Genomic DNA, 22,772 nt, shown 5'->3' on the forward strand with positions numbered 1-22,772 from the left:
CCGTGCACTGCTGGACTCCCGACTCGCCTGTGCTGATGTGTGATTGCCCCTGAGAGCAGCGCCACACTGGTTCTCCTTTTAGCTGTGACGCGACACGTAACGCAAACTCCACCAGAGGGACCACTTTCAAGTGAGCAGCTCGCGAAGTCGTGCGTCCACACCGCTGTGCAACCGCGTCTCGAGCCCCCCTGGGACTCTTCGCCTTGCCAATCTGAGCCCCGTCCCCATTCAACACCAGCTCCTGGGACCACACGTGTGTGGAGTTCCACTGGATTTGTTCTTTCTTTGTGTCTGACTAATTTCACTGAGGACATCCGTGTTGGAGCAGGCATCAGAGTGTCCTTTCTTTTTAAGGCTGAATAATAGTCCACCCTGCTTTGATTACTGGAGATTTGCAGTGAGCTCTGACATTGGGAAGTGTGAGTTTTCCAGGTCTGTCCTTTTCCAAGACTGTCTGGCTCCAGGAGCACATTGTAACCCACTCAGTCCTGATCCCTCGCCGCAGGTGGGGTCCCCGGTTCTCCAGGCGAGCCAGAGGCAGCAGGCTGGTGGAGCCATGCTTCAGCGAGCTCCAGGACCCCTGTGCTGAAAGGTCTTTGAGTGGCCCACGTGGACGGTGGGAACCACAATTTTATGAGTAATGCCACAGCCTAGGACTCAAACTCCTGCCAAGACCAAGCCCTTGGAGAATCATGAGCAGCAAGCACCAGACTCGGGTGCGGTGACCTTCCCCAAGGTGTAGGAGCACCTGGGAGCCTGTGTCCTCAGGCGTGCCCCCCCACCGCAGGCCAGCAGGAGCCGCACCTTGGGGGGCCCCAAGGCAGGAGTCTGGTGTACAGCAAAGCTGACCCTGGGCTGGAGGGCAGCCTTGGGGGATGTCAAGGGTCCCCAGGGACGGACGACTACAGAAGGGCTGGCAGGGCCGCAAGCCTGGGTGGTGCCAACACAGAGGAGACGGGCTGTGGTCCTCGGGTGGGGCCCTTGGGCAGGACCCGAGGGGTCTGAGGCTGGCTCCGCTGGGGCCGCTCTGCCCCGGGCAGCCACAGAGCCATAAGCGGGGAGCATGGAGATGCCACTGCCACGCCCAGGCGGGCTTGACAAGGAAACGGACTGCTGCTGAGCCCCCACAGCAGGAAGCGTCTGTTACCCAACAGCTGTGTGGGAGGTGGTCACCGCTGGTCAGAGACAGGCCACCAAGAGCTCTGGCCAGGCCCCAGGACGGCAGGCTGCTCCACCGGGCCCGGCACTCAGCCTGTGAGGCAGTGAGGTGTTTGAAAGCCACCCAGCAAGGCCTCTGTGCAGAGCAAACAGCAGCCTGCGGGGCCCCTGGCTGCTGCAGAAAGGGAAGTCCATCTTGGGGAAGCAGGCCACCAGGCGGGACATGCGGGGACTGAGGAGCCACAGACGTGCGGTATGGCCCCACAGAACAGACAGCTGGGCAGCCTCGTCCCTGCCTCTGGGCCCACGCCCACCCCACGGGCCCCACAGCCCATCAGCCCAGCACAGGGGACCCAAACGACCTGGGCTAATTTGCAGAAGAGCACAGGGCCAACAGTGAGCAAGGACAGGCCCATGGTGAGTATGGGGGGAGGCGTGGTGGAGACGGCTGGGCCCCAGGAGCCGGGCTGCCTGACGTCGAGCAGAGGACGTGACCACTGACGGTCACTGTTGTGTGTGCAAATACACACGCGGGGCGGCCTTTGTTTCACACCAGCAGAACTGTGGACAGAGCCCCCGAGTTCTCTAGCTGACATAAGTGTGGTTTCCTGCTTTTCGAAAACCTGCCCAGCAAGGACACAGGCTGAGGAGCCCGCACGGCCCAACCCCAGGCCCAGATTAGAGCCATCTGTGGGATTGTGGAGGCGCCCGGGGCCCCCCGGGGCCTGCGTGGCAGCCCCGCTCTCCCTCCAGCAGCCGGTGACCGCCCCTCCGTTCTCGGGGCATCTCACCCCCCAGGTCCCTTCTCAGCCCTGCTTCTGGAGGAGGTGAGAGTGCTCGCAGGCCCCACAGACTGCTCCTGAGAGGCTTCATTCAAACCCAGGTCTGCCAAGTACAGAAGGCCCGGGCACGGCCGGGCGCAGCCAGGCGGACAGGGACGCGTAGCGGGGGCCGGGAAAGCCGGAGAGCCCGCAGCCCCCACCAGGCTGCAGTGCCCATGTGCCCTGCCCTGGGGAGCCGGCCTGCCGCACGCACAGCCGCTCCGCACTGCGCCACGCCCCACAGCAGCTGTCAGGGGGCTTCCCGCCACAGCCAGCTCTGCTCAGGCTGTTTGCCCTCCCTGCCTCTTCAGGCCCCCAGCACGGGCCTCTGAGGGGAGCGGCTCCTGAGCCCAGGCCTTACTGAGCGGGGGAGCCAGACAAGAGTGGAGGCCACAGCTGGACCCGGGGGCCACCCTGCCAGCCCCTCGCCCGCCTGGGCAATGCCTTCCCCTCCCTGCAGCCGCCACGGCTCCTCCACCCTCGGGCTCCGAGAGCGGTGCCTTCCTCGAGACACAGCAGCACCGCAGCCTGCCTGGGCCCCACTACTTTCCCTGTGGGACCTGTCATGATGGGACTCGCCTCATCGGCTCACTGGTGTATTGCAGATCTGCCCCGTGTGAATGCAGCTCTGGGGGGCTGTCTCCCCAGCTCCTCCGGGTGAGTGGGGAGCCCAGAAAAGGATGCAGACAGACCCCACTCCCCCCACCAACGCTAAGCGCCCGCACGAGAGGCCTGGTGGGAAGCACGGGAGCCCTTACGTCTGGGGCCCTGCTGCTGAGTCTACACTGTCTGCCTGCCGGAGCTGGAGGAGGCTGCCAGGGGTGCAGAGGGCCAGGAGGTCCACGCAAGCCACGCCCCCTCCCAGCCGCCCCGCCCACGCGAGCCCAGGGCCGCTGCGGGGGCTCACCCTGTGGGTCCTGCTGTGCGTGTAGAGAAAGGCCAGCCTGTAGAGGCTCTTGTAGTGCTGTGGGAAGCGGCCGAGGCAGAGGTGCAGCGAGGCCACGCACTGCTCGGTGAGGAACTGCCGCTGCTCCTCCGCCCCGGCAGGCAGCCCCTGCGGGAATGCCAGTGGCTCCCCGGGCGTATCCGCCCGCTTCCTCCCGTCCCCCGGGGCTGGCCCAGGCATCTGGGGCTTGGCAGGGCCGCCAGCGGGGCCTGGGGCGTCGGCGGCAGGCTTCTGACTGCCCTGCTCGGTGGCCCGGGAGCCTTCGTTGCTCTCTGAGGACTCCTCGGCTTTCCCTGCGTTGAGAACAAGGAGAGCGCGTCACCTCAGCTCTAGAGCCCTCCTCGTGGCCGGCTGCACCGGCGGCAGGAACGCCTCGTGACAGGTGCACAGCGGCACAGGGAGACCCCGCAGCGGGGGCTCTGCCCCCAGGGCCCCCCGAGGCCTCCCGTCTCCTCCCTGACAACACAGGACATCCCAGCTGGGGTGCAGCAGAGGTGGGGCTGCGCGCGGGGTGCCCCTGCAGATGGGGCACAGGCTGTCTGCCTCCAGGTGGTGCAGGGGTGCGAGGACACGGTCCGCAGGGGCAGGCGAGGTGCCTCCACCCAGGGCAGCAGCTCCAGGCTCAGCGCCCCCCACCCCAGTCTCCCTCTCCATCTTAGGGAAAGACCAGAGGCACTCTGCGCCAACCCAGTACACCCACCACCCACGATCAATGCCCCGTCCCTGACCCTTCGGGGTTGTGGTGAGGCCAGCAGGGACAGGTGGCAGGGAGCAGACAGCTGGGGGCCTCCCTAGCATGTACGGCTCTGGCCACATGGCCATACCCACACATAAGCCCCTGAGTCCAGACTGTCCCATCCAGGGCCTGTGTGGCGACTCTGGAGCCAGGCCTGGACCCCAAGGACAGGTTACCACTCTCCCACCAGACAGGCAGCATGGGGGAGCAGATAAGGGTGCAGACTCAGCCCTTTGGACCTCAGGTACTTGTCCAGTAAATGGGAACAGCCAGTGCTTTTCCCAGGGATGTTAGGAGGCTTGGCTGTTGCTGCTGCTATCTGCCAAGCAGCTGTGAGCCCCAGCTGGGCCAGTGTGGAAATGGTTTCAAAATCCATGGCTGGCCAACCAGCCTTGGCCTCAGAGCATGGCCAGGACTGCCCGCCTGCCTGCAGCCTCCCAGCAAGGCCAGAAGTGGGGCTGACCACTGGCTTCCACAGTGGGGCCCGGGGATTGCAGGAGTCGGGAGCTGGGCAGACCCCAGGGCCAGATCAGGGCCCTGCCAAGAAAGGCGGAGGGGTTCAGACGTGTGAGACGGGACACCATGTGGGCCTGTACGGGCCCAGGGGTCTGACAAGGAGCACGTGTGACACACGGGACACCATGTGGGTCTCCCCGTGGATCTGACAAGGAGCACGTGTGATGCATGGGACACCGTGGGGTCTGCACGGGCCCGGGGATCTGACAAGGAGCACGTGTGAGATGGGACACCATGTGGGTCTGCACAGGCCCGGGGGTCTGACAAGGAGCACGTGTGATGCATGGGACACTGTGGGGTCTGCACGGGCCCGGGGGTCTGACAAGGAGCACGTGTGACGCATGGGACACTGTGGGGTCTGCACGGGCCCAGGGGTCTGACAAGGAGCACGTGTGAGATGGGACACTGTGGGGTCTGCACGGGCCCGGGGGTCTGACAAGGAGCACGTGTGATGCATGGGACACTGTGGGGTCTGCACGGGCCCAGGGATCTGACAAGGAGCACGTGTGACGCATGGGACACTGTGGGGTCTGCATGGGCCCGGGGATCTGACAAGGAGCACGTGTGAGACGGGACACTGTGGGGTCTGCACGGGTCCGGGGGTCTGACAAGGAGCACATGTGACGCATGGGACACTGTGGGGTCTGCACGGGCCCGGGGGTCTGACAAGGAGCACGTGTGACGCATGGGACACTGTGGGGTCTGCACGGGCCCAGGGATCTGACAAGGAGCACATGTGATGCATGGGACACTGTGGGGTCTGCACGGGCCCGGGGGTCTGACAAGGAGCACATGTGATGCATGGGACACTGTGGGGTCTGCACGGGCCCGGGGGTCTGACAAGGAGTACGTGTGAGACGGGACACTGTGGGGTCTGCACGGGCCCGGGGGTCTGACAAGGACAGCGTCCCCAGTGCTCACCGAGCGTCACGCACCTTCCTGAGATGCTGCGTTGAACTCCACGACCCACAAGCAGGCCTGGGGGTCATTCCCACCCTTCCAGAGAAGCAGCGAGGCCCGGTCTGTGAGTGACTCGGCTGACCGTGGTCCCGGGCACCGGCGGAGGCGCCAGGGCAGAGGCCAGGCCACTCGCAGGACACCTGGCCGACCAGCCGCGCCGAGTCAGGGCTCCGTACCTCTCTCCTCTGTGGCCGCCGGAAGGTCTTTACCAGGCAGTCCTGCTTGGGAGCCAGGAGCGGGCGGCCTCTTCTCTGCGCAGGGCCTCCGGGAGCCCTCCTGGGAGCTGGCGGGCTCGCTGAAGAAGTCCTGGGTGGAGCTGGAGTCCGAGAGCGCCACGGCTGTGCTGTCCTGGCTGCGCTCTGGGGAGGAGGAGAGCAGCGGTGGGTGAGCCGCGCAGTGGGGCCCAGAGGGGCCTCCCCGGGAGCCCCCTGCAGCCACTGCTCACTGCCCGGCCTGCCCCCCTGGAGGCATCGAGCCCCTCCCAGAGGCACCAGTCTCCCAGGGCTTCCTTCCCTGGGGAGCGGTGCTCCGGTGCGTGTCTGACAGCTGGCTCTAAGGGACAAGCGTGCACTTGTAACATCCTTGGCTCCTGCACCATGAGTGCTCCCGCCGAGGCTGACCGCGAGTTGCCAGTGCGATCCGGCGGAACGTGGGGCTGGGAGGAGACACGTGGTAGTGGCCGTACACCACCGCAGGGCGTTCCTGCCGTAACAGGCACATGTGACCGAGAGGGTCAGGGCTCAGCCCACGCCGTTAGCCAACGTGTGGCGGGTCTGCAGTGACAGTACAGACGCCTGGGCTCGCCCACGGGTGCCTCTCCACCACCTCTCAGCTGCTTGAGGAAGAGAGGGGAGGGGAGACGAGGGGCCCCGCCTGGGGTGCGGGCCACGGCTGGGGGAAGGGCGTGAAGCCCTGGCTGGACCTTCTCCTCAAGGGAGCAAAGCCAAAGGCACCGGGCCACACAGGGCAGGTGAAGCCCCGCGGGAAACGCCTGCCCTGCACGAGGCCTCGGGCCCCAGTGCTCCCACCGCAAGACGCAGGGACCTGGCCCGCCGGCTAGGCGGCGGCACCCAGACCGCAGAGGACCGGCCAGGCCCAGCCCAGGCCGGCAGGTGCCGACTCCAGGACAAGAACTCCGCTGCAGGGAGAGGGGTGAGGACGCGGAGGAACCCCCCCGAGGGGCACACGGAGGCCGAAGTGAGTGGCAGGCAGAGACGGACCCTGAGAAGCCTTCCGGCTGACCAGCCGGCCCTGAGCAGAAGGCAGTGCCGGTGGAACTGGAGTCCGGGGCGGGGGCCCTGAGGAGGCCCAGTGACGGCAGGGCCCAGCCCCGCCCAGCCTCCACCTCACACCTGGGAGCACAGACCGAAGCCCGTTCTGGGCACGAACCTCACTCCCTTCAGTGTCTTCTGTCCTACACGTGCTATCCCAAGTCCCCAAGAAATCTAAGACACACACACACACACACACACACACACACACAAGTAAAAAGAGCACTATCGAGAAACAAAACAATCGACACAACCACGTCAGAGACGCCCTGCTCCTCCTCTCCATGTTTACTTTCTCTAAACTACTGCTGTCCACAGAAGAAGCGCAGCCACGCAGCGTGAGCTGACCGCGCTCGAGGCAAGAGCCTGACGGAGGGGAGAGGCACGCCGCCCACGACGCGGGACCATGTCACCCGAGGACAGACTTCAGTCCCTGAAGACGTCTCAACCCCAGTGCAGATGCTACGTTACTCCATAAAAAGACTTGTGAATAAACCGATCAGAGAAATAAAATACGACCGTCACAAGAGGCTGCAGCTCAGCAGGGACAGGGAAAGGGCCTGAAGCCTGCAGGGCCACCGTCAGACAGCGCCCTGCAGCTCTAGGGAAGACGGGCCTGGGGAGCAAGAGCGTGTGGGTGCTCATGCCCCACCACCGGGAACCAGAGGACATGTGTGTCGCTGCAAAGATGGCCACGACTGGGGACTAAGGGCCCTGGGACAGGTCTTTCCTAACTTCTGTGTGTGTCTAAGAGGGTCAGCGTGAGGCTGCTGAAAATGATCCTGATTTCCAGTGCTACGAAGCAAGCAAGGTTTCACACCAAGAAGCCAGTCAAGCCCCCGTGAGGCCTTTGCAGGGGTTGTGCTGGGGGCTTCCAGGCCCCAGTCCTAAGGCAGGGCCAGACCCAGTGGAGAACCGGGAGACCCACAGGGCTGGACGGGAGGGCCTTCCAGGGAGAGGCACACGGTGGACCCTGGGGACCACCCACCACCCAGGCACCCCTCCCCAAGCTTCAGGGGGAGCCTAGGGCCCAGGGCAAGGGGACAGAGCTGGGGGTGCAGGGAGCAGGGCCCGGCCCGCTGACTCAGGGCGGGCCTTCCCCTGGGGCTCCCTTCAGGCAGGTCCGACTCAGCCCACACCCCCTGGACTCTGAGGACTCCCAGGCCAGCCCAAAAGAGCTCTGGTGACAAGACGCGCGCTCCCTGCTGTGTTCTCTCTGTTCGCTCTGGCAGGATGACTGGAAATGGCCCACGGCCATCCAGTCCATTAGCTGGGCTACATGAAGGCTCAAGGAAAGAACCGTATGCCGGTGTGGTCAGAACTGTGGCCACTCTGGCTGCTGAACCCCAACAGGATGACCCTGTTCTGCTGGCCAGAAAACAACAGGCTTCTAAGCAAAGTCAACCTGAGCGCAGTCAGTATTTTCAGAACTCTTTAAACTGGCGAGGTCTGCCCCGTCAGGCCCTGATGACCACCAGGAAAGGACTCATCCACTGGGAGCAGGGCTGGCCATGGAACGGGGCCCCCCATACAGGCCCAGGAGACTGGACAGATGCCCCGGAGAAGAAACACCAGGAACCCACTCCACACTCCCAAGAAAGGCAGCAGCAGCCTCCCCTCAGGGTCTCTCTTCTCCCACCTGGTCACTCAGCGTCCGAACACCATGACAAACTTCAAGCTCCATGTCTTTGCTCCCACGGTCCCTCGCCTGAAATGGCCCTCCTCCACGAAGTTCTCCTGATCCACCAAACCCCAGAGGCAGCTCACGACGCTCCCTCGGGGCACCAAGCACTGCCCCAGGGACACGGAGACCCAACCGAGGCCTCATCTAGGCTCCCCCAACGGCGTCCTCTCCTAGGCTGAGCACCAGCAGGCACTCCCCAGACCCCACGAAGAGCTGTGGCCTGAGGACCAGGGAGGGGGAAAGAGGAGGCGCAGGGGAGGAGGGGAGAGGAGGCGCAGGGGAGGAGGGGAGAGGAGGCGCAGGGGAGGAGGGGAGAGGAGGCGCAGGGGCCGGCCCTCTCCCAGCCCCCGCCCTCTCCTGACGCTGGGCCCGCCCTGTGGGGATGCAGGAGTGCCCGGGCGCCGTGGGCTGGTCTGTGCCCAGAACACAGCCTGCCCTGCGTCCACCTGTCCTCGAGGACGCTGCCCCGCCCCGCCCGGACACACACCCGGGCCCTGTCCTTGGGAGACCACGCAAGAGTCTGCTGCCTTCGCAGCCTTTCTAAGTGAAAAGCAGCAAGGCGACAGGAGTGTAGACGGTGGGGCCTGCCGGGCAGGCGGGTGGTGCAGGGGGCCGGGGCTGCGGTGCGTCCGGCTAGAGCCGGGACAGAGGGGCCTGCCGGGCAGGCGGGTGGTGCAGGGGGCCGGGGCTGCGGTGCATCCGGCTAGAGCCGGGACAGAGGGGCCTGCCGGGCAGGCGGGTGGTGCAGGGGGCCGGGGCTGCGGTGCGTCCGGCTGGAGCCGGGACGGAAGCCAAGCGCGTCAGACACACATTCTCCAAACACAGCACAGCGACGCGGAGGCACCCCAGCCGCGGGCAGCAGGGAGCCGCACCGAGGGCCAGCATGCGTCAGCTCAGTCCCTGAAGCGAGCTGGGGCAGCGCAAGCGGGACGGCCGGGGCAGCGCGCTCAGGGTTAGGGGTGGCACGGGCAATGCTGGCGGAGGCAGTGTGGGCGACCACAGGGACGGGCACAGGTGGACACAACACAGGTGGGGGAATGGCGGCGTGGCAGTGACGATGGATGCTGTGGGGGCTCCCCAAGGGCCCGCACGGCTCACCAACCCCAGGGCTTCTGCTGCACACGGGCCCACAGGCACCCCACAGCCCCCCAGCCCGGCGGTTCCTGCCCTCCTGACCCCCACACCCCCGTCCTGGCTGAGCTTTGCCCTTGGCCAAGTCCTCCCACCCTGGGAGGCCCTCTGTCCACAGCTCATAGACTCACACCTGCTCCTATCCAAGTGGGCCAGGGCGGTGCCCATACCTGGCTCAGGGAGCAGGACTCCCCAAGGGCAGGGCCACAGGCTGCCTGGAGGGCCCACCTGAGGCCCCCGCCCGCTTAGGGACTCCGAGGTGACGTGGAGGAAGTAAGGAGACAGCAAGGGCCCTGGCCAGTCCATGCCAGGGCCGGGCCACTCTGTCAGGCCTACTCCCTGGACCCTGCTGGCAGCGACCCCCCACCAGGGAGACACACACACCCAGCACCCTCGGCCTGCAGGGGCCTCCCAGTGGGGCCTCCCCACTGCCCACCTGAGACCCCAGCCGCCCTTGGCCCTGCCCCAACTAGCCCTACAGCTTCCTGCCCTCAGCCTGCTCCCTCAGAGGGGACAGGACCCACGGCCAAGCCCGCCAGGTGACCGCGAGCACGGGTGCCTGGTGCCACACCTGGGACCCGGCCCGGAGCCACCGCACAGAGCTTCCTGCAGGGACCTGGCCTGGAGCCACCCCACAGAGCTTCCTGCAGGGACCTGGACCTGGCACCCCACCGCAGCATTGGGGAGCACAGGACCTGCTCAGGGCTCTCATCCTGCTGCGTCAAGCCCGTGTCAACAGCCATCTCTGGAAGCACCCCGAAGGTGCCAATGCACTCTGGTGCTGAAATCCTCAACAGCATCTCCCAAGACGGGCAGAGAGAGAGGTGACGCTGCAGGGCTGCGGAGCAGAGGCCCTGCGCTGTCTGTCTGTCCCTCTTGGTCCAGCCGGGGCCCTCGGTCAGCCGTGCGCACCTCCCGCTGCCTGGGAACTGCTTGGTTCCAGGCATTCTCCCCAGGGCTGTGGGCGGGCAGCACAAAGCTCCCCACCCTGGTGTGGGCATTTCAGAGAGCATCCGGGCCTTTGACACTATGCTAAGTGATCATGAAGATGGTGAGCGGTCGTCAAGCCCCCTACACAGACCCTGGCCACGTTCCGGAACCTCTCCCAGTCTCTCAAGGTAAGAGCTGACCCGGCCGCCCTCTGGGGCTGAGGCGGAGGTGTCCTCAGGAGCAGCGCGGCCTGAGGTGGGCCCGGCGCTCAGCGCCCCGTCCAGCGGGCAGCAGGCTGGCCTGCAGGGCTGAGGTGGCCTGCACACGCTTCTGACACCAGGCGCCCAGCACCCGTGGCAGCAGCACCTGTCTGCAGTGCTCTGCCCCTGGCACGCGTGTGCCAGGGCGGGGCACCCGAGCAGTGCTGCCAACCCTGAGGCCGGCCTGGCCCCGAGTCCTCCAGAGAGCACCTGGCAGAAAGGACTTCCCGAGCAGGGACCCGTTTCCAGTGTTTTCTCAGTGTCCTCGAGATGAAAGGTCCCAAGACAGCTCACCCGGAGGTGCAGGGCGGGGAAGGCCCTGCCTGGGGCACGTCTGTGGGGTCGTAGTGGGAGGACAGGCCAGCCAGCTCTGGGTCCGTGCTCCCTGCTCGGGGCGGCCGGGCGAGAGGGCACAGAGACACACAGCACACGCTCAGACCCCCCACGCAGATCCGCACATGCACACCCACAGCCCTGGAGGGGACCCAGCCAGCACGCGCTCCCCTCAGGGCGCAGATGGCAGCCCAGGAGGTCGAGCGCGCCCCGGGCCCTCCTGCGGCTCTGCGGGGCCCTGCCCAGGTCCTGCTGCCCAGGTGGCGCGGGAGCAGGGCTCTGGGCAGCCCCCAGGCCCGCAGGCAGGCCCGCCCTGCACAGGAGGGGGCTCAAGGAGGCCGGCATGCAGGCCTGCGGTGTCAGTGAGGATGCGTGGCCGGCCCCGCCTGCCCGGCCCGCGGGGGAGCCGGCTGATGCCCCGCCAGCGCGTCTGATCCCCGCGGCCTCTCAGGTCCCCCGCCCCCAGTGGGCAAGGTGAGCGCGGGGAGGCCCCCGGGGGCGGGGCAGGTGGCAGCCCTGAGCATGTGGGGAGCAGAGGGTCACAGTGAGTCCATGAGGTTAATGAAGACCGCAACATTGCCCGTGTCACCCCACACCCAGCACCCCCTCACACAACAAAGCGATTCATTGCCCAAAGCGCCCCCCCGGGACTGGCGTGCCGCCCTGGGCTGGCAGGAGGGGGAACAGGGACTGTACCGTCCGGCGTGGCCTGCTGGTGGGGTTTTTTACATTTGACGTAATCGTGGTCAACCGGAGTGGCTGTGTAAGGTGGGGAAGTCAGACCTGGGCCAGAGGAGGGGAGGGGGGCTCCGGGGCCCGGCAGTGTCCCAGCTGAAGAGTGGGAGTCCTCGTCCACCAGGCAGGCCTTCTCCCTGCGGGCCAGAGGGCGGGTGCGTCAGGGTCCATCTCCCCTGAGGCGGGGCCAGTGCCTCTGGTGGCACCCTTCCCCTTGGGTGGCACCGTCCCCTCAGGTGACCCGTCCCCAGGTGGCAACTGTCCCCTCGGGTGGCACCCGTCTCCTTGAGTGACACCGTCCCAGGGCTGGAGGGGTGGCTCGGGCTCCAGCCCTAGCCAGTCATTGCCCAATCTTTACGGCTGCGCCTGCTGCCAGCTCAAGTCTCACAGCAGGTAGACGTCTCCGTGGAAGCACCCAGCCCACACCGCCAGCACCTCATGTGACGCCCGGGGCCTGAGGGATCTCATCCTGGTCAGTGTGTGGCCACGCTCACACGTGCACAAGGAAAAGGCCACAGAAAGCAGGGGGCCCAGAGCTCCGCTCGGGAGTAGTACATGCCCACTGGTGGGTAGTGTCTCAGAGTCAGTCCCAGGCCCACTGCGGGGCCGCCAACCCGCCAGCTCCTGTGGGAGCGTGTTTCCACAGAGTACAGGAGCCGGGAGCTGAGTGCGCCCCTGGAGCGTGTGCGGACGCACAGAGCGCGCCCTGGGGACAGCCGGGTAGGTCGCCACGTGCCAGTCCACGCTCACGCCCGCCAGAGCCTGCTACAACTAGCGTCCGTGCGTGTCACTCGTATAATTTTCAAGTCAAAATAAAAAAAGACTTATAATCACACAAAGCCTGTTCCTGCTGTGCTTGGAGGGCCCTTTCTGACGACGATCTCTGGGCACACTGCGGCCCACCTGGGTGACATCCACACGTGTGCCCACCTGTCCCACAGCTGACAGCACGGAGCCCGGCTGGGCGTGGGCCCAGAGATGGGGCGAGCTGGGCCAGAGCTCCAGGACATGGGCACCGGTGACCCACACCCCGGGGAGGCCCACAGGCAATCACACCACGGCCCCAGCGCCCTGAGCTCCGCAAGGCTTAGAGAGGACCCCTGCCTGGGTCTGGGGCAGGACGCTGCAGTGAGCAGCGTCCACGCAGGCAGAGCTGTGCTGGGAGGTGATGGGGAGGTGCAGGGCACTCAAGCAGCCTCTGCATCTGGGGTTCAACAGAAGGACCCCAGCTGCCACTGGGTGCCTAGGGCCTGGCCTGACTCCTGAGCTCACGACGGCTCAGCAGACCCCGCTCCACCCGGCCGCCAGGAGCACCCCACTCACTTCTCTGAGGCTTTGGGTGCGTTCTTCTCCTCACCCCTGGCAAAGGGCCCTTCTGCAGCCTCCTTCATGAAGCCCACCAGGACCTCCGCACTGACCCCGGAATCTGGCCTCCCCAGGAGCTTCAGGATGGACGCGTGGAGCCGGAAGTACACCTAGGACGACGACGACACGGCGTGAGCAGCACCTCCAGAGGCCGAGCATGGCTGCCTGTCCCCGACCCCCTCCCCGAGGGGTTCATCCAGCACCGCCCTCCGTGCACTCCCCCTCCGGCCCTGGCACCATGGAGAGCGGACCGCGCCTGCATGCGCATCCCTGCACTGCGGGCCCGAGAGGAGAGGCCACACCAGAGAGGGGGCTGGGTGCCTGCGGCAGAGGGGGCCTGCCAGGCCCTCCCACTACGTCTCGTCAGGGGAGAAAGACTGGTTACCAAGTGCTGAGCACGTCACTGCGTGTCTGCGTGTTAACAGGAAACGCGCCCAGAAAGTCAAGGACAGGCCCAGCTGGTAACGTAGAGTACTGAGAGCGGGAACGGGACTGCCGGGACTTTCAACTTTTCAGTTTAAACACTTTTCAACAATTAGATTCTTATGGTTTCCTTAACCACTAATGATTGTTAACTTAATAAACAGAAGCAAATACGTAAATACAAAAAAGGGGTAGGCAAGCAGACTCTGCCCCAGATTCCCAGCTGCTTTCTGGGCAGAGGAATGGTGGGGTGGACACGCAGCCTGAAAAGGGCAACGCTGACGAGCCCCAGGCCCCAGGAAGCCAGGAGCCCCCAGGCCTGCACCGTGTCCTTGGAACCCGCCTCGTGGACCACGTGCGCGCCAGGGAGGACCCCGAGCGTGACGCCTGAACCCACACGCACACCCAGGCAGGGCACACGGTCTGCTCGGGAGGAGCATGCAAGCCCGTGACCCGGGGGTCCAGAGGGTCGCAGCTCCTCGGCTCCCCCGTCCCCCAGCTGGGAGCCCCCCGAGCACCCAGGGAGCAGGCTGCAGGTACAAGGGCCTGGAGCTGCAGTGCTGGGGGCTGACGCTCCCCCCGAGAAGGGACGGTGAGCACCCTCGGAGGGGAACGGCCGCTGGAACAGCAGCGCCACGGGGTGGCCGCAGGGCCGCCTCGGGAGCGTGCGCCCGCCCCCGCCCCGGGGCCGGCAGAGCCCACCTCCAGGGCCTCCATGGCCAGCTCGGGGGGGTTGTGGTAGTGGATCTTCCTGGGGTAGCGGGCCGCCTCCTCGTGCAGCAGGTGGCTGGCCTGCCGGTAGTGCCGCAGGTACACGGTGGGCGGCTGCTGCTGCTTCTCGGCCACCTTGCCCAGCATGTAGTGGATGAGCCACTCCTCCTCGTCCCCGTCACCCTCGCAGCGCGCCGCCGATGTGAAGCAGTGCCGGGCTGTCTCCAGCATGCTGTCCCGCCGCTCCTCCAACTGCAAGGGACACGCCCGCCCTCATCTGACTGCGGGGTCCGCAACAGCCCTGAGGACGGCCCCTGGACCCCCCAGGGCCCCTTGTCTGACTGCGGGGTCCGCAACAGCCCCGAGGGCGGCCCCCAGACTCCCCAGGGCCCCTCGTCTGACTGTGGGGTCCGCAACAGCCGTGAGGACAGCCCCCGGACCCCCCAGGGCCTCTCATCTAACCGTGGGGTCCTCAACAGCCCTGAAGGTGGCCCCTGGACCCCCCAGGGCCCCTCGTCTGACTGCGGGGTCCTCAACAGCCCTGAGGGAAGCCCCTGGATCTAACTTTGGGACCCCCAATAGCCCTGAGATGGCCCCCAGACCACCCCCCCCGGGCCCTCGTCTGACTCTGGGACCCCCACCAGCCCTGAGATGGCCTCCGGACCCTCCCGGGCCCTCGTCTGACTCTGGGACCCCCACCAGCCCTGAGATGGCCTCCAGACCCCCCACCCCCGGGCCCTCGTCTAACTCTGGGACCCCCACGAGCCCTGAGATGGCCCCCGGACCACCCCACCCCCCGGGCCCTCGTCTGACTCTGGGACCCCCACCAGCCCTCTACAGTCCCTGGGGCAGTCCCCAGGGCTCTACGCTAGCCTCTCCTGCAGGCGTTCCCGCCTCAGTTCGGCTCCCTACGCTGCGCACTCCTCACGGCTCTGCAGGCCTGGGCCGCCCCAACTCAGCGCGCTGCGCAGAGGTCAGGGGAGGCACGAGGCCGAGGCCCTGTGAGCCCGTGTGCTGCTCTGCAGGTGCTGGGGGGTCCTCGGCCTGGCGACAGAGACCTCACTCAAGCGCAAGCTGACAGTGCTCGCCCGGGGCGAGGGTCCCACTGGCTAAGTGTCTGCTGTCTCCAGGCCTCCCTGTGGCCCCACGACCATCAGCAGCCTTGATCACAGACAGTCCACGTGCAGGCCCCTTTGTGCCTGCTCTCCAGGGAAACCTCCCTGAACAAAGATGTCCTGCCACACATGCCTGGATGCACCGTGGAGCTCCTCTGTGTCCCCTCGAGGAGCCACAGGAGCCCCTACAGCACCCACACTACATCCCAGCATGGTGTTGACAATCTTACAAGGACTCAACAAGCCCCTCAGAAGGAAGAGGGAGGAGACAACGGCTCTGCCACGGCCCTGAAGCCTGTGCTGACCAGCGCTCACCCCCCAGCCAGGGCGTGCAGGGAGCAGGCAGCCGGTTGGCAGGGCCTCGGCCCCTCCCCGCCGCCCTCACCTGCTGCACGAGCTCAGCGGGCAGCTCGGGCCTCCACTGCTTCAGCTGGCGTGAGGCGAAGGAGTGCAGGGCGTAGGACATGGTGCCGAACTCGATCCACAGGGACAGGTTGGAGCTGTCAATCTCGAGCGCCCGCCGGAAGCAGCTGAGCACGGGCGTGGCGTGCTTCCAGATGGGCCCGTCGCTCTTCAGCTCGTTGGAGTTCAGCTTGTCTTGGATGCGGCTGGCCCGGGCCAGAGCCATGCCTGCCCAGGAGTCGAACCTGCAGCCACGATGGAGCTCAGCACACTGCTGCCACAGGCAGCCCTGAGCCCGAGACCCACCCCGAGGAGCGTGCAGGGCACAGGTCTCCAGGCCCCCACCAGCGCCCGGGCACTACCCTGACAGGCCAGGCCTGCCACCCTGCTGCCCTCCACTTCCCTGCCTGGAGGGCGGATCCACAGGGCAGCTCCGAGGGGTGCACGGGGCTGTCCTGCAGCTGTGACCTCATGCCCTGCAGCCTCCCTGAGCCTCGGCTTGGGGCAGCTCAGACCCTGAGACCCCCGTCACCCAGCTTCCACCAGCTGTCCCCGGGACCCAGGGCAGGCCCCAGCAGCCAGATGACAGCGAGGGGACCATGTGATGCCCTAGACCCAGCATCCTGAGACCACCCCAGAGGGGCTGTGGGGGAGAACGCAGGGGCCTCTCTGAGATCCGAGGCCACACGTGGGCCCTCAGAGTCCAGCATTCTCAGCGCACAACAGAGAGAAGCAGCGTCCACACGGACACACTGCCCTCCGGTAGCTCAGTCTCCACCCATCCGAGCGGAGCCGTAAAGCTGGCCCCTGGCGTCCCCGGGCCACGCCATGTCCGGGAGCCCGCAGGCTCACAAAGCTCCCTGGCTCTCTCCCGGGCACTTCTGCCCCCTGGGCCTGGGGATGAGGTAAGGGGAGGCCTGAGCGGATGGTGAGCAGCCTTTCTCCCCAGGCGGGGGGAGGGGGCTGGGGGGAGCACGGTGGGCATAGCTGGGGGCCTTCCGCCTGGGCAGCTCCCTCCATACCTGCCACAGCAGCACCCACGGGCCCGCACGCAGCCCAGGGCAGGATCTGCCGCCCTGGTCACCAACACGAGTGTGTGGGACGGACACGGGGTCACAGGGCCCCCAAGGGCTCCTCCAGGCGGCTTCTCCCTCAGCCGTCAGAGGCACATGCCGGCTTCTCCCCTCAGACCCCAGCCGCCCACTCCCTGGCCTGGAGGTCTGACAAGGCAGACCTCCCCATCCCCGAGAACGCCCAGGAAGGCTGCCCACGAGTGCCCCTCAGACCCTTCAGACACAGGTCACCCGCAGAGGGGCCTCTCTCGACCTTGGCCCTCCGAGGCATGGCTGGCTCTCCGCTGGCTCTCAGTCCAGCAAGCCGGACCTCATGACTGAGCTGGCCCTTCGGGAGGGGCAAGCCAGTCCCTGCGTTTCGGGCAGAGGCCACCAGGGCCTGCTCACTGGGAAGAGAGCCTGGGCCTCAGGTATAACCGGTTCGCATGTCAGCACCACCATGGCAGCCCCGCCCCAAAGAAGCAAACAGCCACGATGAGAGACGTGGCCTTGGAGGAAGCAGGTGTCCAGCCGACTCCCCAGGGCTGGGGGCCGGGACCAGGAGCGGAGGCTGCGCCCAAGCAGGCTGGAGCCAGGCAGCCCCCACCACCGCGGGCCAGGAGCAGAAGGCCCCCCGGGACCGGGGAAGAGGGCTCCGTGCCCTCGCCTTCCTGCTTCTGGGGCCCGGCGCGGTGGCAGGGGCACCCCGCCCGGCCCAGCCCTCCCGCAGCCAGCTGCTCACCTGTCGGGGCAGACACAGATGTCGTGCATGTAGAACTTGACGGCCTTGGACTGCTCCTTGTTCTTGAAGTGGTAATCGGCCAGGAGGTAGTAGAGCTCGTTGACCACTGGAGGGGAGGGATCGGCCCCTTCGGGGAGGCAGGGCACCTGGCAGGCGAGAGGGCAAGCATGAGGGGCTGAGGCGCACAGGCGCTGCGGTGCGGGAGACGGGCCCCGGCCGGCAGCCACCCCGACCTCGACAGAGGTGCCCTCGATGTAGGCGGACACTCTGTCCAGGCTCAGGGCAGGCCGCGCGGTGCGGGGCACGATGCCGGCGATCCTCCTCAGGAGGTTGGCCAGGTCGGCGGACACGGTGCTGGTCTTGTAGCTGTCAAACTCGGGAAGGGCCTTGGGCTTGAAGTACTCGAACATGAAGAGGGCATCCTCCCACAGCAGGTCGACCTGCAGGCAGACAGAGGCGGTCGGGGCGCAGTCCGGGGCGTGCACGGTGAGAGCGCCTCACGCAAACACTCGGTGGCCCCTGGCAACAAGGTCGCCACGCATGGGAGAGCCGGAAGCTACACCCGTGCACTTGAAGCTCCGGCTCGCGGACGGCGATCCCCACACCCACACGCGTGACGGGGAACGTGGGCCAACACGAGCCTGGCCTCCATAGAGACAGGCGCCCGGACTGAGGGCTCCCTCTGTGAGTCCACACGGCCGCAGTGGAGGGCAGTCACCTGGCTGCCAAATACTGAGCAAGGGCTTTCTCTGGGCCGGAGCAGTTTGCACAGCGAAGGGGTCACAGCAGGACTGTGCCCACAGGAGCACGCACTTCGGGGGTGGGCTCCCTCAGATCAAAGCGTCACCGACTGTGTTCAGGGGCCATGAGCTAACACCCACCTGCAGTCTGAAAACCCAACACCAAACGAATGGAAACTCTCTAAGGAATTATCTATATGACTCCAACTAGGGGGAAAAAATCTACTGAAGAACTGCCACGCTGCTGCGTTTCTGGATGATCAGTTCACAGTCACGCACCCGGTTCCTGCAAGGACACCCTTCCTTTGCTGGGCCTGCTGCCCTGACGCCGCAGCCCCTCACCTGCGGGGCCGAGTGCTCCTCCAGGTACCGGGCCTTGCTCTTCTTGCTGGGGTGGCTGTACAGGCAGTAGAAGCACTGCTCCAGGGCCGTCTCCAGCTCCTCCTTGTACGGGTGGGCGTCCTCGGGGGTGGGTGCAGCCAGCTCCTTCTGGAGGACGCGCACCTAGCAGGCAGGCAGGGGGGGAAGAGGCGCCTGGGGAGGCCCGCCAGCCCTGGGGCCGCTCCACCGGGCCTGAGGAGGGCCCGCCCAGCCTCCTGCTGCCGGTACCCAGGCGGCTTCTGGCTACACTCGTTCACGTCGCCATTTGCCTACCCCCCGGGCATCTACACGAGCACCATTTCATGCTGGGCACCGTCCAGGCTGACGGTGGACACCGTCCCTGCCTGTGGGACCCTCAGACTGCCCCGGAGGGGTGTGAATTAGAGAGTAAGTCACGCGGCAGACGTCCTGTTAGGGCCGGGGGCCCTGAGGCAGACACCAGTAAGGCCTCAGAGGAGGCGATCGCAGCAGCCGATGGGTGAGTGTGGAGGCGGAGCCACAGCCAGCATTGTGCCCTGCTGTTAGCAAACGAAGCCCTCTTCAACTATCCGTGGCATTTTCCACCCAGACTAGAAATACAAAGCGAGTCTCCACAGGCAACCCACTCCAGAACTCTTGCCTGGCACGTCCCGGGGACGGGGGGCCTGGCGGGCTGCGGTCCGTGGGGCCGCACGGAGTCGGGCAAGACTGAGCGCCTTAGCAGCAGCGGCAGGCACAGTACAGACCGGATCCTCTAAATGTAACTCAGTAAAGTTAGAAATGGGTTACACGAAGACAGCAAATATCAAAACTTATGGCATGCAGCTAAAAATGTACTTGGGGAAAACCAATAATCTTTACCACAGGTGTATTAGAACGTGATCGACATAAGCATTTACTTCAGTAAGTTAAAAAAAGCAGAGCAAATCCACACACGGTAAAAAGTAACGAATATTAGAGTGCGACTTAACGACCCAGAAAGCAAAGAGAAAGCAGGCTGACAGCTGGTTAATACTGGTTAGCCAACAGCTGGTCTAGGTGAAGAAACTGATTTCAACCAAGCGCCTGCAAGACTTGTCAACAAAGGACGAGGAGGCGCAGATGAGGACACTGGTGGTGACAAAGGGGAGGACTGGGGCGCCGCCGCCGAGGCGCTCAGTCGTGTCCGACTCCGTGCGACCCCACAGACGGCAGCCCACCAGGCTCCCCGTCCCTGGGACTCTCCAGGCAGGAACACTGGAGTGGGTTGCCATTGCCTTCTCCAATGCATGAAAGTGAACAGTGAAAGTGAAGTCGCTCAGTCGTGTCCGACTCCGTGCGACCCCACAGACGGCAGCCCACCAGGCTCCCTGTCCCCGGGACTCTCCAGGCAGGAACACTGGAGTGGGGAGGGGCACTGCAGAGGCTGTAAAATCCGAAGCAAACACCTGAACAATTTCATGCTTACGTGAACCCTACTCCGAAAAACAGAACTGACTTTAGAATGAATGAATTCAGACTTTAGTCTGAATGAATCTATAATCACCAAAGAAACAGAGTCAACAAGTTTAAGCGTTACTGAGAGAGAGAGAGAGGCGGAGAGGGCAGAGAGCCACACAGGACGTGCATGCACGTTGCAGAGCGGGGCTGACGGCGGCGGGGGTGGCACTTACGTAGAACCGCAGCAGGGCCCCGTCCGAGTTACAGCACCAGGCCCGCCGGCCCAGGTACTCGTGCGCCGTGTTGAGCAGCATGAGGGACGAGGGGAGCATGGGCGGTTCGGCCGACGCTAGGGAGAGACCGGGCGACGGGGTGTCAGCGTGCACACAGCGGGGAGCAGCGGGCCCCCACCCCGTCTACCAAGGGCCCCCACAGTGGCCCCCTGCTTGCCCCACTTTCCTTTCTCATCTTTTTCTTTTTACATCAGTGATGACGCGTCTGGCTTTACTACCCTAGAAGGCGCTTATCATAAAGCAGCTCAGCTCACACGGGGAGGTGTACAGCAGGGAGGGCCCATCCCCAGGCGGCAGGGCGCCCCGCCCGCTGGCCCCGGCCATAACCGGGCTGACATCTGGTGAACATCCCGGGAAGCATCTCTCCATGCGCGTGTGAGGCACTTTGAAAGACACAGGTAAGTCATGTACAACGATAGAGCCCATACTGCACACACCACTGCTTAACTTCCAAACCCTCACATTTAGGTCTACTTAACGGTCACAGAAGGAGAAAGAGCAACCAAGTCGTGGTTAACGCCCGTGCACGCTGGCACTGTCGCCAGCTGCTCTAGACTCCTGGTGCTTCAGACTCTGAGCCGTAACCGTCGGCTCAGGACACAGAGTACTAGAGCGAGCCCCACCCAGCAGAACCGGGCTCCTTCACGACACCTGTGTCAGACTTTTTATTACTGGCCAGTCTCAGCCAAAAAAGCTTTGAAAAGCACTGTTTAAAAAAGTCAGAACACGAGGAAGTTCAAGCCCTCTGGTTGCTCGAGCCCTTTACACCCGTCTCCACTTGCAGCAGCATCGAGCAGCTGCCACCTGGGTCGGTGGCGGCTTGTCCCAGCTCCGTCTGCAGGCTCCTGCACGCTGCTCCGGTGCTGCCCGGGATAACGCAGATGTCCCGCTCTGCGCCTGCTCAGCCTGGCTGCTGGCTCCCTCCCGACGCACGTTCCCTCCCAGCACTCTCCCTTCCTGCCTCCCGCTGGATTACTGACTGTCCTCCAGCCATGCTCCTGAGACGCCCTCAAGGAGCTGGAGTCCGCTGTGATTACAAACGACCCGGCTGCGTGCCTCGGCCCACACGTGCCTGCCGTGAGAACCACGTCGACACACGGATGCCACTCCGATGGCACTGAACCGTGCCAGGGGAAAATCTGAAACAAGCCTCGTTTTAACTGCTTCTTCAGTTTAGAAACCTAACATGCCTTTGGCCTCGAAAGACCCCCTTCGCCACGATGGACCTGGATATAGACTGCTGTGTATCAGCCTTTCGGGGACACACCACATGCTTCCAACCTGCAGGCTCGGCACTAAAGCTACAACTCAGGGACCTCTTCTTGTACTTGACGCAGGGTTCTCTGCGGCCGCGGGGGCTCCCTCACCCCCACACCGGACCACCTCTGTCCTCCACATCTTCCACCTTCTCCAGCACCGTGAGCTCTCCACCGCCCACCACGGGTCGGGTCGTATGCTCCTGGCTGTTCTGGTTTACACGGGCAGCCAGCCCACTGGGATCCCTGTCTCCCTGCCCACTCGTTCAAGGTGCATGGCATTGGACTGTCTTCCTTTCCTTGTTTGCTTATTGGCAGTTTTTAAAAAATACTATATTGTGTTTACATAATTAACAGGAGACTCTTAATCCACAAAACTTTTTGTATTATTTTCAAAGAAAAATAATGCATGTTTATAGGTATAAACCTTAATTTTTTTTCACCATTAGAACTCTTTTTGAAAACATAGAGGCTCTATTTGTCAAGAGTTCTAAAGATATCTGTTCTAAAAATTTATCCAAAAACGTCCATTTAGCAGAAGCAAAAAGGTGCGCATGAGGTGCCGCCTGCAGCCCAGGAGACAGCAGCACCGCCGGCCTGCGGGCCGGGCCAAGCAGCGCGCTCCTGGCCTGCAGACGGGCGGGCGCCTTCCTCGGCCTGGCGCCTCCCCAAGCCTGCCCACACGCCCGGCTCTCCGGGGGCCCTGCCCAGCCACCCCATGGCTGCGTGTCCCCACTGCCCGGCCATCCACCAGGCCTCAGACAGGGCTCTGTGGGTGCTGCTGGTGGTCCTGCTTCTCCCCCCGACCATGAACCGTCAGGCCCAGAAGTTCTCCTTCACAGAGGCCTGACAAGTAGAGAGCCGCTGACAGACAGCTGAGGAGTGCAGCCCTCCGAGCAGGAGAGCACGTGGGCTCCATGGGCGCCACGACATGGCTGACCGCACTGACCGCGCACTTGGCTGACCCGGCAAGGGACTAGCGAAAACCCCCAATAAATGAGTTTCGAGTTGGCTGAATAAACACATAAATATGTGTGTGGTAATCACAGCCATGTAAAAATCATGTGTACCTTCATCAAGTTTATACTGAAAATGAAGACAACCGAAGGATAAAGTCCATCTGGTAGAGGTATGGACACTCTTGGCCGAACGCCCCTGAGCCACTGTTCTGCTCTCGTCTCGGCCTCTGAGCACAGGTCCACAGGTGCTGCCCAGGCTCCAGCGCCAGCCTGGGAAGGCCCGCTCGCCCCGCAGGCCCACCCGGGCGCCGCCGCTGGAGCCGGCCCAGCCCGCGCGGCGGCTCCGACGCTGCTGCTCCGGCTGCCCTCCGGCGACTGAGACGTGCCACTGTCCCCAGAGCGGGCGAGGCTGCCTGAGTGGCCTGCGGTCACAGCCGCGCGGTGGAGCCTGTGC

At 64.8% G+C, this 22,772-nt stretch overlaps 1 protein-coding gene across 6 annotated transcripts in view; it reads right to left on the minus strand.

Annotated features, from left to right (window-relative positions):
• The window catches only part of CABIN1 (calcineurin binding protein 1), a 71,232-nt gene that overhangs the window by 26,788 nt on the left and 21,672 nt on the right, over positions 1-22,772 (minus strand). For 5 of the 6 annotated variants that reach the window (XM_025267273.2, XM_025267271.2, XM_025267269.2 and 2 more), the window contains exons 19-28: positions 20,044-20,159; positions 18,374-18,535; positions 17,525-17,731; positions 17,292-17,437; positions 15,481-15,742; positions 13,972-14,232; positions 12,805-12,956; positions 11,443-11,618; positions 5,314-5,496; positions 2,887-3,218 (exon numbers count right to left, since the gene is read on the minus strand). In XM_025267273.2, the coding sequence (XP_025123058.2) occupies positions 2,887-3,218; positions 5,314-5,496; positions 11,443-11,618; positions 12,805-12,956; positions 13,972-14,232; positions 15,481-15,742; positions 17,292-17,437; positions 17,525-17,731; positions 18,374-18,535; positions 20,044-20,159 (1,997 nt within the window). The remainder of the gene's footprint in view (positions 1-2,886; positions 3,219-5,313; positions 5,497-11,442; positions 11,619-12,804; positions 12,957-13,971; positions 14,233-15,480; positions 15,743-17,291; positions 17,438-17,524; positions 17,732-18,373; positions 18,536-20,043; positions 20,160-22,772) is intronic. The other variant, XM_044930633.1, reaches the window with a different exon arrangement.

The sequence above is a fragment of the Bubalus bubalis genome, chromosome 17 (genome assembly GCF_019923935.1).
Source record: "Bubalus bubalis isolate 160015118507 breed Murrah chromosome 17, NDDB_SH_1, whole genome shotgun sequence".
Taxonomy (NCBI): Eukaryota; Metazoa; Chordata; class Mammalia; order Artiodactyla; family Bovidae; genus Bubalus; species Bubalus bubalis.